Below are 16639 nucleotides of genomic sequence, written 5' to 3' on the forward strand. Positions count from 1 at the left end.
TGGAGTAAAAGGGGAAAAGTATGGATAAAATGGATGAGAGTTGGTTATGGAATAGAAGGATGGGTCACGTCATCTTTGAAAATCTAATAAAAATAAGTAGAGTGTAAGCAATAAAAGACATTCCAAAATTTCCCATGGAGGGCAGCTCGATTGGTGATGCCACGTTATGAATTATTATGTAAAGCATGAAATCAAGGTTCAAATCCATTGTGGATGAAACCAACAAAAAAAAGAGATATGTAAAAATTATTAAAACCATATAATACTATTTGTAAACCATGTCAACATGGGAAGTAGACCAGGGTTTTCCTCAAAACAAAAGAATACTCCACATCCAAGTCATTGCAACTCATTCCAATAGATCTCTATGAACCAACCAAGACACAAAATTTAAAATGTTGGAGATATTTTATTTTGTCTATTGATGATTACGCAAGAATGACATGGGTTACATTTCTTAGCAAAAAAATTGAGGTTTTTTAAGAGATTTAAAACCTTTAAGGCTCTTGTTGAATATGAGACTAATCTGAAAATCAAATATTTGGGATCAGAAAGAGGATGTGAATTTACCTCTAATGAATTTAATGAAATTTTTGAAAATCATGGAATTAGAAGACAATTATCTATTGCAAGGACCCCAAATCAAAATTGAGTTGTTGAAAGAAAGAATAAAATAGTGTAAGAAATGGAAAGAACAATCATTCAATGAAGCCAATCTACCAGATAAATTTTGGGGAGAAGTATTCTACACAACTATCTACATTTTGAACAAAGCACAAATCAAAGTAAACAACACAAAGACACCCTATGAAATATGGAAAGGTAGGCCAACTACAATCAAATGTTTCAATGTATTTGGAAGCAAGTGTTACATAAATACAAATGAAGACTCGGGAAAATTTGACTCAATAACACATGATAGAATTTTGCTTGGTATGCATACAGAAGAAAGGCCTACAAATGTTACAATAGAAGACCAAACAAAGTAGTTGAAATCATTGATGTAAGAGTAGATGAAGTGTTACCTCAAGTACAAGAAAATTAAGACCAAGAAGAAGAAGAAGAAAAGGATAACAAAGAGAAAGAGGAGGAAGTAGAGAGAGAGATAGAGTCATTACGTCCAAAAATTTCATCCAAGTATGTTCAAAAGAATCATCCAGATAGTCAAATAATTGGAAATAAATAATTGGGAGTTCAAAGTAGAAGAAAACTCATAGGTACATCGAGCCATGCAAATATTTCAATACTATCCATGATAAAACCCCAAAAAATTTCACAAGCTAGTCAATATGGGCATGGATCAATGCCATGAATGAAGAACTATACCAAATTGAAAAGAATAAGACATGGGAATTTGTGCCAAGGCCCAAGGAAAAAACTATGACTGGATATAAGTGGGTTTTTACGAATAAATTGAGTGAAGATGCACAAGTATTCAAGAACAATGTCATACTAGTATGTAAATGGTATGCACAATTTGAGGGTGTCGAGTGTGACGAAACCTTTAAACAAATTTTTGGACTTGAAGCCATAAGAACGTTTATGGATTTTGCAAGCTTCAAAATAATTAAATTTTATCATGTGGATGTCAAATCAACATTCCTAAATGGAGACCTACAAAAATAAGAGTATATTGAGTAGCTAGGAGGATTCCAACTTCTAGAAGACAAAGACCATGTGTGCAAATTAGACAAAACCCTTTATGGGTTTAAAAATGCACCTAGGGCTTGGTAATCAAGGTTCGATAAATACCTGTAGTAGAAAGGCTTTAAGAAAGGAAAAATAGATTCATCAATCAAAAAAAAGAATTTTTATTTCTCAGGCTAGATATCTTAAAAAAATATTGAGGGAATTTGGCATGGAGAACTGTTGCAATGTTTTTGGAGCACAAGTATACCAAAAAACACCCCCTTAGCAGTGGATTGTTACCTGTAAAGGATCATAGTCAAAATTGGTGTTTTTAGTGGACATACTTAAATAAACACAACATTGTAAATAGTGGAAACAATGCATACATAAACATAAACTTAAACAAAGAGGTGCATAAACAAAACAATGCTCAAATGGAGAAAACACATCAATAATATATGGAAAAATATCCCTTTATTGATTGTTGGTGGTAGAGGTTGAATACAATTAGAATCTTAGACACTTGAAGAGAATTATTTGAGCTAGGGAGCTCAAAAATCCTTAGCAAGGGGGTTTCTTTTCCTCAATCTCTTTGCAAGTTTCTCCTCTCTCTCAAAGAAGTGTGAATACTCTCCAAAGGGTGGATTCCTCTTCACTCACTAAGATGTTGGGTTGCTTAGAAGAAATTTGGCCAACATGCTAGTGCTCTTCACTTCCTTGGTTTCAACAATGGAATGGTGGTTTTCTCAAACAGCAATTTGGCCAGCATAGCAATGTCTCTTGTTTTGTCTCTCCCATGGTCGTTTATATAGAGTTTTTTGTATCCCTCTTCCCTCCCTTGGTACATTTATGACAAAGACACATGAGTAGGACAAGGGGATTCCATTGAGGGTTGCACTTCTTTCAGGTGACTTGAATTTGGCTATACTAGGCCGATCTCATGTCAGAAATTCAGCTCCAAGTATGTAGAGTGGTCCCGAACTATTGAGTCATCTTTTTTCCAACCGCACGGATTTTGGAGGATATTCCCCACGTGCTTGTTTATCAAAGAAATATACACATGGCCTTAATTGATTTTCTTTATAAACTTTGGGCCTTAGGAGAACTTTTGATTTTTGAATCTTCATAATGTATTCAGCTGGAAAAATGTCCACCTGTGCATTCTACTAGACACTTTTAATGTCTTATGGATTGTCCTAGCATGTGTATGATTTTTTGGTGTTAATAGTTGCCCCTTGATGTATGAGGTTAGGAGCAAACGTATAGACAAAATACATCATGTTTTCATTTCCTTTGGAGAGTCTGATTAACTTTTCGAGAGAGAGGATAGCTTGTTGCAGAGATGAGTAGAGAAAAACCCCTTGACTGAGTATGAATGATACCCATGCTCTGGTGAAAAAACTACAATAATGGTGTGTCTATACAAGGCGGGCATGTCCCATGCTCATTATTATGGCTAGTCAGAACTGGTTAAAATCAGACAAAAATTGATTTGTGTCCAATCAATGTTGTGGTTGTTGATGTGCTGATAGCTAATGATGAAAAGTGTTGATGCCCTCAGGGGCGCTTTCTAGTCAAATAGGGGAAATATTATTCTCCTATAAATATCTTGGTGAAGCATTTTGTTGATGGATGTTGTGGTATGCATAGGTATTTGGCGGAAGGTACCTCCCCCGTATCCTAATATAGGCACTCTTGAATGAGGTGCTTAGCGATGTGGGGGTCTTCAACTAAGTGAATGAATTGCAACAATATTTGAGTACGGCACCACCTTGACATGAATGATTGAGTTGATGTCGAATGTCAAGGGGACCGATGACATCACTGGGCAATAATGGTTCCCAATGTTCCACCCGAGGATATCCTTATTAAGGGAGAGAGTATCCAAGGTACTACCTCTTTCCTGGAATATATTTGTTGAAGTCGACAGGAAAGGGGTGTCATCTGCCTGACATGGTGAGTCGGGAAATCAATGTGAGATATGAACAGATTGTAATAACTTGGGTCAGATAGTCATGATAGTGAGGGTTATCAATATTGGAGGATACAGATAGCTATTCTGAGGTCAGAGCTTGATATGCAAACGACGACGGTCAAAAAGCATGCTTTCTAGTGATCCTAGAGTCGATAGGATTTCCAAGTAAGTGTAAGTGATTTTTTGATGGACGTGAAAAATGGGGGTGATTTGTTGATGAGTTGTGACCAAAAGTGATTAGAGACTGCATGCAGGTGAAGGCCATGAATTTTAAAAATCAAATGTGGATGGGAGATTTATTTTTATTTTATTTTGAAAAAATATTTGTACACTTGCCAAAAGAATAGGGGTTGGTTTGGATGTACAGCCACAGAGATGTGTTACCCATGATGATAGTAACATGTGTGAAGGTGTAATTTATCTATTGAGGGTGGGAGCCCCATTGTGATGATAGCTCAGCTTCTTTGATGCAGCAAAGTTGTATCTTTACATTTTCTGTGCGTGGACCTATGGGTTATGGGCCCATGTATACAACGGAAGCATTATAATTAGAAGAATCACAAAGAAACCCGACCAATCACCTTCAGTCCTTTTATGGTCGTTTAAGACCGGAACCCAAATAAATGTTAACCCTCTTTGATAACATATTGGGTTTGCCTGGCGTGTTAACCTGTATGCACATTCGAGCACGATTACTGTCTGATCTCTCAATCAATGAACAGTCTCGATGGTCAGAACTCAACGAGGTTTTAAGCCCGTTGTATAAAACCTTATCATGTCCATTTTTTGAATTAAGTCCCGTGCATTTCCCAACGTGATATGCATCCAATTGTCATTAAAAGGACGGTACGAGCCTTCAGAACCTTAAACTATTTTAAATGATTTTCTCGGGGCCGTTAGCCGAGGTAAATTACTTGTAAGTTTCTGTGCGATCACCGTGGATCCTTTCCCATCGGACAGCTATGATGTTTCCTCCGGATTCCTCTTCCACCATTATTATCCGTCGATCTGACTGATCTGACAGTTTCCCCTGTGCTGCTCAATTGACTCCAGTTTTGATTGAACACCTCTCCTCCGTTGATCAATTCTCTAATCCAACAGTTATTGTGTAGTCACTTATTGGTGGAATTCACATTTAACACATAAATTACTCTGCCATACTTTATCTAAGGCACTCACATTTCTCCATACAACAACTCACTCTGTGATATCGTATTATCATTGGATCGCCATCAATCCTTATAGTGATCGATGGTCGATCAATAAACCTGTAACATTGCATACATCTAAATTATAGGTAACCAATACACAGACACACAAAATCCAGACTACATGTAGATGTATAATACCACTCATATTTAATTATGTACAGAACTCAATTACAGGCTAAGGCCTCACGGCCTTAGTCACAAATTTCCCTGCAACTACATTGTATCATTATCTCCCCATTTCACACAACAAAAACTCTTTTGTATATGAAATTACAAAAGTGTGGATCATCTAAGATCCACGATTTTCTCCTACAAATCGCCTAAATCTCTATATTCGCATACATGGTAGATAATTACATTTAATTAATCCTTCTAGAGACTTATCAATTCCATCAATTTAGCTTTGTTTAAATAGAATTTGCCCCGGTTTACAAAGATTGTCCACGTTTCCTCTTTCACAGCTTTGAATTTAAATTTTGATTAAGCGTGGTCAGATGCTCTTGCATCAGACTCCCAGGGCACAAAAATTTATGACCTCCTGGTCATATGCTTCCTTCATCCCTTACAATTCTACCCACATCCTCTGTGGAATTGCCTTTATGGTCTTTCGTAGTAACATTAGTGAGCTGCAACAAAACCTCTGTAGTAACAAGTCTCCTTCTTGCTACACGATACCTCACCAAGCTTCTCTCCTCTGAGCTTAGTCTTTTGGCATCTCTCTGGTTCTCTTCTCTGAAACCATATGAGCACTTCATGCTCTAGGCCATTACAAATATTCTCACCTTCCTCTGTTTCTACTTGCACAAAAATATAAAGACCACAAACTCACCAGATCACGACATATTTGCACCTCTACACAGAATCTTGTTCTGCTCTGATACCAAAATGATGACAACTCATCTGCTTTGATACATCAAAGCTAAATCTTTACATTTTCCGCGCATGGACCTATGGCTTATGGGCCCACGTATACAATGGAAGCATTATAATTAGCGAAATCACAAAGAAACCCGACCAATCACCATCGGTCCTTTTATGGTCGTTTAAGACCGGAACCCAAATAAATGTTAACCCTATTTGATAACATATCAGGTCCACCCGACGTGTTAACTCGTACACACATTCAAGCACGATTACCATCCAATCGCTCAACCAATGAACGATCTCGATGGTCGTATCTCAATGAGGTTTTAAGCCAGTTGTATAAAACCTTATCATGTCCGTTTTTCGAATTAAGTCCCGTGCATTTCCCAATGCGATATGCATCCGAGCACCATTAAACAGACAGTCCGATCCTTTGGAACCTTAAACTCTTTTAAATTATTTTCTCAGGTCCATTAGCCGAGGTAACTTGCTTGCAAGTTTCGCATGATCACCGTGGATCTTTTCCCATCAGACGGCTATGATGTTTCCTCCGATTCCTCTTCTGCCATTATTATCCATCAATCTAACTAATCCGACAGTTTCCACTGTGCTACTCAATCGACTCCAGTTTCTATTAAACACCTCTCCTCCGTTGATCAGTTCTCTAATCCAACAGTTATCGTGTAGTCGCTTATTAGTGGAATTCACATTTGACACACAAATTACTCTGCCATACTTTATCTAAGGCACTCACATTTCTCCATACAATATCTCACTCTATGATATCGTATTATCATTGGATCACCATCGATCCTTGTAGTGATTTATGGTTGATCAATAAACCTGTAACATTGCATACATCTAAATTATAGGTAACCAATACACAGACACACAAAATCTAGACTACACGCAGATGTATAATAACACTCATATTTCAATTATGTACAGAACTCAATTATAAGCTAAGGCCTCACGGCCTTAGTCACAAATTTCCCTGCGACCACATTGTATCCTTATCTCCCCCTTTCACACAACACAGACTCTTTTATATAGGAAATTACAAAAGCGTGGATCATCTAAGATCCACGATTTTCTCCTACAAATCGCCTAAATCTCTCTATTCGCACACATGGCAGATAATTACATTTAATTAAGCCTTCTAGAGACTTATCAATTCCATCAATTTAGCTCTATTTAAATAGAATTTGCCCTGGTTTACAAAGATTGTCCATGTTTCCTCTTTCACAGCTTTGAATTTGAATTTTTATTAAGTGTGGTCAGATGCTCCTGCATCACATTGGTTGGTCTTCTTGTTGGGTGGATGAGGTGGGTGAAGTGGTACAAATGGGCTATGTGATGTGGATGAACGACAGGCCAAATGTAGGACGTGGAGGTGCATCCATTAGTATTTTGAGAGGGCCCGGGAAACGGGGTGAATGCATAATGAATGCAACATAATGAGGCTAAACTTTTAGATATGCATATGAGATTGTTCCCGAACCAAAGTGAGTGGTCATGGATCCTTTGCGTGAAGACGGATCTACAATGATGAAGGGAGCCATGGGGGGGGGGGGGGGGGGGGGGGGGGTGGTTTCTATCGACCGACGTGAATGCTTATCATGTACAAGTGTGAGATGGTGATAAAAATGGTCAATATGATGGACCTTATGGCGTATTTCATAGAAATGATGTCAATATATGCAAAGCATTTTAGGGGGAAGCCTATCATGCTGAGTGGATAATGATACCTGCTCTTTTCGCTGGTCGAGGTGTTGGTTGAAGCTAACCATGTGTGATGTTCGTGCAATGGATACAACCAAAACCCAAAGTGAAAGAATCGTTCAAGACATACATATACAATGAATTTTATGGACTTAGAGAGATGGAGAAGTACCTGACATGTGCGATAGGCCGAAAAAATGATTTTTTGTATTTACCAGAATGGAGGGTTTCTTGTCGTTGCAGTTAGCCTGTGCACCTAGGATTCGTATGGAGAGAGACAGGTAAGAGCTTGTGCCTTAGCCTTTGTAAGAGTTTGAGACATGTAAGAGCTTGATCCTTAGCCTTTGAGTCATCGTTGGGGATAGCCGATGCCGTGGGAGGGTGGAGGATAGGTGGGTTGTTACTGGGACGATGTGGTTCAACATTGGTTTGATTCCAACCCCCAGCTAATTTTGCACTACCCGTACCATGGAGTTGACTTTCGAGGAGATCTAGAGATGGTTCTTTCTCCAAGTGTTGACTGTGTTGGGTTTTGTTATATTCTTTCCACAACTAGCTCCCCTAGTTAAATCGAGGGGTTAGAGGGGGGTGGAGCCCCCCCTTCGTTACGCCAATTGCGCAGCGAGGGGTCACAGGGGGGGTTTGAGGGGGGCAGTTAGCCCCCCTTTACGGGATCCAGGGCAGTGCCCCGGGGAAAAAAAATTGGATCCTATATTAGGTGGGCAGACCTACTTATGGTTTTGTGCATGGTTTTCGCACATGGTTTTGGGTGCAATGGTTTTCAGTCCATGGTATTGGATGTTTCGACATGTATATATATGTATTGTAACATTGAAAGGAACATAATGAAAATGAAGCTAGTAGTCCTCGTTTTGGGATCCAGGGGAAAATTCTATGTGTATATGTGTTTTATGTGTTATGCTCTCGCATTGTTTATTTCTTTATTTTAGAATTCATATGCAGGTAATTTATGTACGGGGTTAAAACCTGCATTTGGTATCATAGTTGTTTTGGCTTCAAGGGGATGCCTTTGTTGCTGAGGGGTTTCACTCAAGCTTGTGGTAGACGCTGTTCAGTAGGAGATCTATAGGATCGATTCTGGTAGTGGAGGAAGATGGCGAGCAAGGGAAAGATAAGATCAAGAAATTTAATAGTCAAAGTTTTGAGTTATGGAGACTCAATATGGAGGATATGTTGGTAGATAAATATTAGTGGATCATGGTAGATCCGGGTACTAAACCAACGGAAGTGTCTAATGAAGAATGGAAGAAGTTGGATCGGAAGGCAAAGAGCACAATGCGATTGTGTGTCTCAGATTCAGTATTGTTGAATGTATCAGGGAAAGCTACGACTAAGGCTTTGTGGGACAAGTTAGGGACTTTGTAGCAATCTAAGTCTTTGGTGAATAAATTGTTCCTATGGAAAAATCTATATAACTTAAGGATGAAAAATGGAGACTCGGTGACATAGCATCTAAACACATTTAATACAGTGGTAAGCCAGTTATTATCTGTTGATATTAAAATTTCAGATGAAGATAAGTGCATCAGTTTGTTGTGTTCTCTACAAGATTTGTGGGATAGTCTAGTTATTGCAATAGGTAGCAATGCAATTGCCTTGCAGTTTGATGAAATAGTCTCATCCTTACTGATAGAGGAGATGAGATGGAAAAATATGGAGAGATAGAATGGTGATGCCTTTTCTGTACGAGGAAGGTCCCAGAACATAAACAAAAATAAGTCATCGAGTTGGAAATCTAAATCTCCAGGAAAACTTGTAAAGGTATGATGGAAATTCAGAAAGGAAAGGCACTACAAAAGGGACTGTAAATCTAAAGCTCCTGACAAAGGAAAGGGATATGATGATGCTCCTTCTGCAGAGGTGAAAACCACCTCAGATGAAGGGGGGGATGTGTACTTGGCTTCTTCAAGTACACATGTAGATCATGAGGCATGGTTGATTGACTCAGGTGCATCCTTTCACTTCACTCCCCATAGAGAGTGGTTCTGCGAGTACGAGATATATGATGGTGGTGATGTCTTCTTGGGGGATGATAGGAAGGCTAAAATCATTGGTCGCGGAAAAGTTAAGTTGAATTTGCAAGGTGGAAGGATTAGAACACTTTCGGGTGTTCTGCATATTCCTGGATTGGCCAGAAATCTGATTTCTGTAAGCAAGCTAGATGATGCAGGTGTAAAAACAGTGTCGAGAAGGATACCTACAAGATGGTTCGGGGAGAACTGGTATTGATGCGGGGAGTTCGGGCTGGAACTCTGTACAAGCTACAAGGTAGCACTATTGTTGATGGGTGCAATAGTTTTGTGGCTCCTGAAAGTGGAGCAGAAAATCTAGTGGTCTCTGGAGAAAAGACCATGCTATGGCATCAAAGGCTTGGACATATTGGAGAGAAGGGCCTTCAAATACTTCATGGTAAAGGTATGGTAGAAGGTATGACTAATAGATCTCTAGATGATGATTTCTGTGAAAATTGTGTATATGGGAAGCAGAATCGGGTGAGTTTCCCCTCTGGTGGTAAGAGGGCGAAATAGATATTAGAGCTTGTGCACAGTGATGTGTTTGGACCTGTGAAGGTTCCATCACTGGGTAAGTCTATGTATTATGTACCATTTATAGATGACTTCTCAAGGAATACATGGATATATTTCCTTAAGAAGAAATCTGAAGTCTTTGACAGGTTTAAAGAATTTAAGGCTCTCGTGGAAAACTAGACAGAGAAGAAGATAAAGGTGCTAAGGACATATAATGGTGGAGAGTTTTGCAAGAAGGAATTTTAAGAGTTTTGTAAGAACTGTAGTATAGCACAACAGAAGACTACTCCACACACACCTGAGAAAAATGGAGTTGTAGAAAGAATGAACAAGACGTTGATGGAAAGGGCAAGAAGCATGCTCAGTGGTGTCGAGTTAGGACAAGAATTCTGGACAGAGGTGGTGGAGACTGCATGTTACCTGGTCAACAGATTACCTTCATTAGCGTTGGAGGATAAGACTCCACAAGCAGTATGGAGTAGTAAGAAACCCTGTCTTTCACATATGAGGGTATTTGGATGTGATGCATATGTACATGTTCCAAAGGAGAAAATAACAAAGTTGGATAGTAAATCTGAAAAGTGCATCTTTATTGGGTATAAGGATGGTTTAAAGGGTTATAAAATTTGGAACCCAGTAACAAGGAAGGTTGTGTACAGCCCGAGATGTGGTGTTCATAGAGGTGAAAGATGTTATTAAACATGAAGTCCAACCAAAGGAACCTGAGAAGGTAGAGTTTGAGCTAAAGGAGGAAGAATTAGACTTTACAGCAAAAGAGGAATCAGAATATAAACATCTACAAACTCTAGTTGTGAGAAGATCAATTCGAGAAAGAAGGCAGCCAGAAAGGTATAGTCCATCTTCTTTCTATTCAAATTTTTCTTTATCTATTACTAATGATGATCTCAGGACTGTGAAGGAAGCAATAGATTCAGAGGATGGAAAACTTTGGAAAGAGGCCATGGTTGATGAAATGGCATCTTTGCACAAAAATGAGGCTTGGTATCTGTGGAGTTGCCTACTAGAAGGAAACCCACTGGCAGAAAATGGGTGTTCAAGAAGAAGACAAATGCAGAAGGAAAGGTGGAGAAATACAGAGCTCGGTTGGTAGCAAAAGGTTATTACCATGTGCCGGGAATTGATTTTGGTGATATTTTTTCTCCTGTTGCCAAGGTAGCTTCTATTAGATTACTTTTATATGTTGTTGTTGCTTTTGATTTTGAGGTAGAACAGATGGATGTGAAGACATCATTTCTTCACGGGGATTTGGAAGAAGAGATCTACATGAAGCAACCTGAAGGCTTTGCAGTGAATGGTAAGAAAGAACTGTTATGCAATTTAAAAAATTCTTTGTATGGGTTACAGTCACCAAGGTTGTGGTATCAGAAATTTGATACATTTATATGAGGACTTGGCTTCACAAGAAGCAAACCAGATCACTGTGTATTTTAAATTAATTGGTGACTGTGTTATTTATCTGGTCTTGTATGTGGATGATATGTTGCTGGTTGGAAATGATAAATAAATTATCCAGGATTTGAAGACCCAATTTTCCTCCAAATTCGACATGAAAGATCTTGGTGCTGCAAACAATATTTTGGGCATGGAAATTAAAAGAGATTGGGCAAAGAGGAAGCTCTGGTTAAACCATAGGAAGTATGTCGAGATAATACTGTGGAGGTTCAATATGCAGGATAGTAAACCGGTGAAGGTTCTTATTCCTATAGGTGTGAAGTTATATGTTGAACAGTGTCCCAAGACATAAGAAGAGGAAGAGGACATGTCTCGTGTTCCATATGCAAGTGCAGTCGGTAGCCTGATGTATGCGATGGTCTGTACTAGAGAAGACATTGCACATGCAGTGGGAGTATTGAGCAGGTTTATGTCAAAACCAAGGAAGGAGCACTGGACAACATTGAAGTGGGTTTTTAGGTATTTGCATGGCACTAGTGATTATGGTTTGTGATTCCAAGGAAGACTAGGATTGGACAGAGTGTTGGATATTCGTGGCTTTCTTGATGTAGACTGGGTTGGAGATCTAGATCAGATAAGATCTACAAGTGGGTATGTGTTCAACCTATTTTGAGGTGCAGTCAGTTGGATGAGTAAGAAACAATCTGTAGTGGCATTATCAACTACAGAGGTAGAATACATGGCAGCCACTCATGCAAGCAAGGAAGTAATTTGGTTGCAGATATTATTTTCAAGTATGGGGCTAGTACAAGGAGCCATAAGGATAGACTGTGACAGCCAAAGTGAAATTTTCTTGGCAAAGAACCTTGCTTATCATTCAAAGACAAAGCACATTGATGTTCAGTATCACTTTGTGAGGGATATGATAGAAGACAAAAAGGTGTTGCTGGTAAAGGTGGAAACTTTGAAGAATACTACAAATGCATTGACAAAATCTATGAGCTCTGAGTAGTTCTCTTGGTGTAGAGAAATAATGGGAATCGCAGGGTTGGATAAATGACTAAGCTCTCATATGGCCCCCTGTGGAAAGAAAACAACAAGTGGGAGAATGTTGGGTTGTGTTATATTCTTTCCACGACTAGCTCCCTTAGTTAAACCGGGGGGTTAGAGGGGGGACGGAGCCCCCCCCTTCGTTGTGCTGACTGCGCAGTAGGGGGTCACAAGGGGGGTTTGAGGGTGGCGGTTAGCCCCCCTCTACAAGGTCTGGGGCAGCGCCCCAGGGAAAAAAATTGGACCCTATATTAGGTGGGTGGACCTACCTATGGTTTTGTGCATGGTTTTCACACATGTTTTGGGCGCAATGGTTTTCGGTCCATGGTATTGGATGCTTCGGCATGTATATATATGTATTGTAACATTGAAAGGAACATAATGAAAATCAAGATGGTAGTCTTGATTTTGGGATCCAGGGGAAAATCTCTATGTATATGTGTTTTATGTGTTATGCTCTCGCATTGTTTATTTTCTGTTTTTTAGAATTCGTATGCAGGTAATTTTTCTATGGGGTTAAAACCTACAGCTTGGGGACCATCAGGTATATGCTTGTTATTTTTGTATTCATATATATATGTGTGTGTGTGTGTTATTTGATGTATTTATGATTTACGATGATATTGACACTATGCTTTGTTTACTTGCAGATGTGGGGTCGTGGGGACATTCATTGGCATATATGGTTGGCCATGATTAGAGGCACATGGGCATTGCGGGGGACACACCTGTTCCTCAGAGACCCCGGGTGTCGGGGCCACCGCCTGCTCCTCGGGATGGCTTAGAGTGACTGGCGCAGTAGCCTTGGCTTGAGATTGGTGGGCCCTCTAGAGAGAGGGGACTATGGATACAAAGAGACTTGTTACGCAAGTTGAGGAGGTTGAGGTGTGATGAGATGCTATTGAGTAAGAGCTATAGTGATACTGTGACTCCTAGAGACGAGTGGATACCTTGATCGGAGGTGTGCCCTTTGAGGGATGGGCTCACCTTCCAGAGGTTGTGGTTGAGATGATGATGTCCCAGGAGCGGGAGCATCATCTGACTTTGTGACGTATTTCTATGGTGGTGGCTATAGCAGGTCCCATCTTGGTTCATGATGCGACGATTGGGCCACCAGGGACCTAGGGAGGTTGGCTATGTATTTTTTTTTGGTCGAGATGATATATGTACCAGGGCAAGCATCCATTTATGAGGATGCTCCCCTGTATTTTTGTTGACTTATCCTTCCTGCTCGTGGGCCAATGATTTTTGGTACTCATATATATATATTTTGATGTATATACGAGGCTATTTTTGGCATCTCTCATGATGTAATACATGTGTCCATACTTCTTGGTGTATTTATGCATTTATGTTTCTAGATGTATCCTGTGATGATGTTTTTATATATCTTGATGGTTATATGTGTGATGCATGCCAATCTAGGATTTTATTAGCTATGCGATCAGTTATATGATTTTGATCTCTAGGTATATGTGTAAATGTGATTTGATCAAAATTTCTAGCTAACCTTTGTGCATGCAGATACTTGCAAAAAAGACATGGATCACGAACTTGGAACACCCTATTTAACTGGGATATTATGAGCTGGGAATCACGGAATACATGCAGGTGACAGATACTTAGGTGGTCGGTATCGGCTAAGAGGCCTATGGCGGCATCATATTCTGCTTGATTGTTGGTGGCTGATCTAATACAAAGTCCATTGAAGAGACGAGTTGTCCGGTCAGGAGAGTATATGGCCCATGTTGTTGCTGCGAGATTTTGCGACCATTGATATGCACTGTCAGCGAACCGTAGTGATAAGTTGGCGGAAGATCCATCTATTGACATGATATGAGAGAACAATTTTTAAAATACATCCATGATGAGGTGATCATCATAAACAATAAGTAATTGTACATACATGCTTACTCTAACATTTTATGGATGAATTTTTTTGAGGTAGATACCATTGACGGGATTTTTTAGGCAAGTCTCGTCGAGCTCTGGTAATATGTATGACCCCTTGTGGAGGAAATTTTTGATGATGTATGGGCCCTACCAAAGGGTTTTGATTTTTCCAAGTCCTATTGCTTCTTGGGCAACATCGTAGTGGAGGACTAACTCTCCCTCGGTGAATGTCCGAGAGGTGATGTTGTGGTCGAATGAGGCCTTGACCCTCTTCTTCTGAGCTTCGTTGTTTTGAAGGGATTCTCGTCGATGTTCGTCGATGAGGTCTTGCTGGACTAATATTTGTTCCAAATGTTTGGTGTCTTCTAGAAGCTCGATGGCTAAGTGTAGAATGGGGATCTCACACTCAATAGTAAGTATTTCTTCTATACCATATACGAGTTGGAAGGGTGTGAACCATGTGGATGCTTTTGCAATGGTGCGGTACACCCACAGGGATGATAACACCATGTGGTGCCAGTTAGTTTTGTGAGTGTTCACCATATGCTGTAAAATGGTTTTGAGGACCTTGTTGATGGCTTCTACTTGCCCATTGGATTGAGGGTAGTATGGAGATGCAAACTCGTGAGAGAAACCAAGGTGTTGGGACAGTTCTTGAAAGATTTCATTTTCGAAATGTTTACCATGGTCTAACACCAATTATTTGGGAACATCGAACCGCGTTATGACGTGGTTAAAGAAAAACCATGAAGTGGTTTCAATAGTGTTATTATATGCAGGCATTTCTTCTGCCTATTTGGTAAAATAGTCCAAGGCTACTACTATGTACTTGTGGTTCCCGAACGATGGGGGGTTACAAGTCATAAACACGATACCCCATTTGCAGAAGGGGTCAGCCACTATAACTTGATGTAAGGGGGAATGTGACGCGCATGCCTTATGAGTATATTTTGGGCATCGCTCATATCTTTTGACTGCTTGTATACAATCGTGGAAGAGGGTGGGCCAAAAATAACCAGCGTAGAGGATCTTTTGGGTAGTGGCCATCCCAGATAGATGGTTTCCACATCCCCCACTATGATAGTCATTTAATGTTTTCTCATCTTGTTGATGATCGAGAAATCGACGTAGGATGGTGTCAATGCCTCGCCGATAGAGAACATCTCCTAATAGGAGGTAATGGGGGGCTTGTTGGCGTATGCATCTATGATCGTCACGTGTAAGCTGAGGTTTGAAATTTTGAGTTCGTAAAAAGAGAAGGATATCGTCGTACCAGGGGTCATACATGGACACCAAAATAGATGTTTGTCGGGAAGGGCCTCATGAACTGGAGATCCCTGATTATTTGTTGGGAGATCTATGATGAATTCATCTAATATGAGTGCTTCTTTTCTCTTGGGGGTGGTAAACTGAAGATCAAAAACTTGTATAATAACCACCCATTGGGCATACTTGTGGTTCATCATACGATGAGTGAGCAGGTATCGTATGGGGTTGATCGTTGCTACCACCATAGTGGTTCAAAGGATGATGTAATGTCAAATTTTTTGTACAGCATGTATGATGGCTAGGGATATTTTTTCTTCGGGCTCATACATTAGTGCAGGTCAGGATAAGTTTTTTCTTATGTAATAAATTACATGTTCCTTGTTGTTTGGTCCATCTTGGACTAATACCCCAACTATGGCTATTTCTAACGCTGACAAGTATAGGGTATAATCTTTGTTGTGGTCAGGGGGGCTAATCAAAGGTGCTTGGGATAAGGTATCTTTCAAAGCATCGAATGATTTTTGTGCTTTATCATCCCATTGAAAATGGATATCTTGACGAAGTAGGCACAAGAAACCTTATGTGCAAGTGGCGTAATCCAGTACAAAGTGACGTAAGAAGTTGGCCTTGCCCTATAAGCTTTGTAACTGTTTTAACATTTTCGGTGGAGATACCTCTTTAATGGCTTGGAATTTTAGGGGGTCTACTCTAATCCCTTTCTGGGAAGCAATAAATCATAGAAGTCTTCCAGTGTTGACACAAAATACACACTTGAGAGGGTTCAAGCGTAGGTTATATCGTGACATAGTTGGAGCACCAGGCAAAGGTCTCCTAAATGGTTGGCATGATTCTTGGACTGTACTGTGAGATCATCTAGATATGCTAGGATGAGGTGAGCTAGATCATGGAAGATGTACTTCATGGCCCGCTGGAAAGTGGCACCGACATTTTTAAAACCAAAGGACATGACTTGGTATGTGAATGTCCCCCAAGGAGTAGTGAATGAGTTTTTTTACTGATCTATATGAAGGATCTAAATTTGGTTGTACTCGGAGAACCCATCC

At 39.9% G+C, this 16639-nt stretch overlaps 1 protein-coding gene across 1 annotated transcript in view; it reads left to right on the top strand.

Annotated features, from left to right (window-relative positions):
• LOC149250295 (deoxyhypusine synthase-like) overlaps positions 1–13595 on the top strand; it is a 79006-nt gene extending 65411 nt beyond the window's left edge. Inside the window, exon 4 of the mRNA XM_089456424.1 lies at positions 13064–13595. Within this exon, the coding sequence (XP_089312550.1) occupies positions 13064–13198 (135 nt within the window). The 3' untranslated portion in view covers positions 13199–13595. The remainder of the gene's footprint in view (positions 1–13063) is intronic.
• The last annotated feature ends 3044 nt before the right edge of the window (positions 13596–16639 follow it).

This window comes from Pinus tabuliformis, chromosome 7 (assembly GCF_031772625.1).
Source record: "Pinus tabuliformis cultivar Carrire ecotype Pingquan chromosome 7, CPIR1, whole genome shotgun sequence".
NCBI lineage: Eukaryota > Viridiplantae > Streptophyta > Pinopsida > Pinales > Pinaceae > Pinus > Pinus tabuliformis.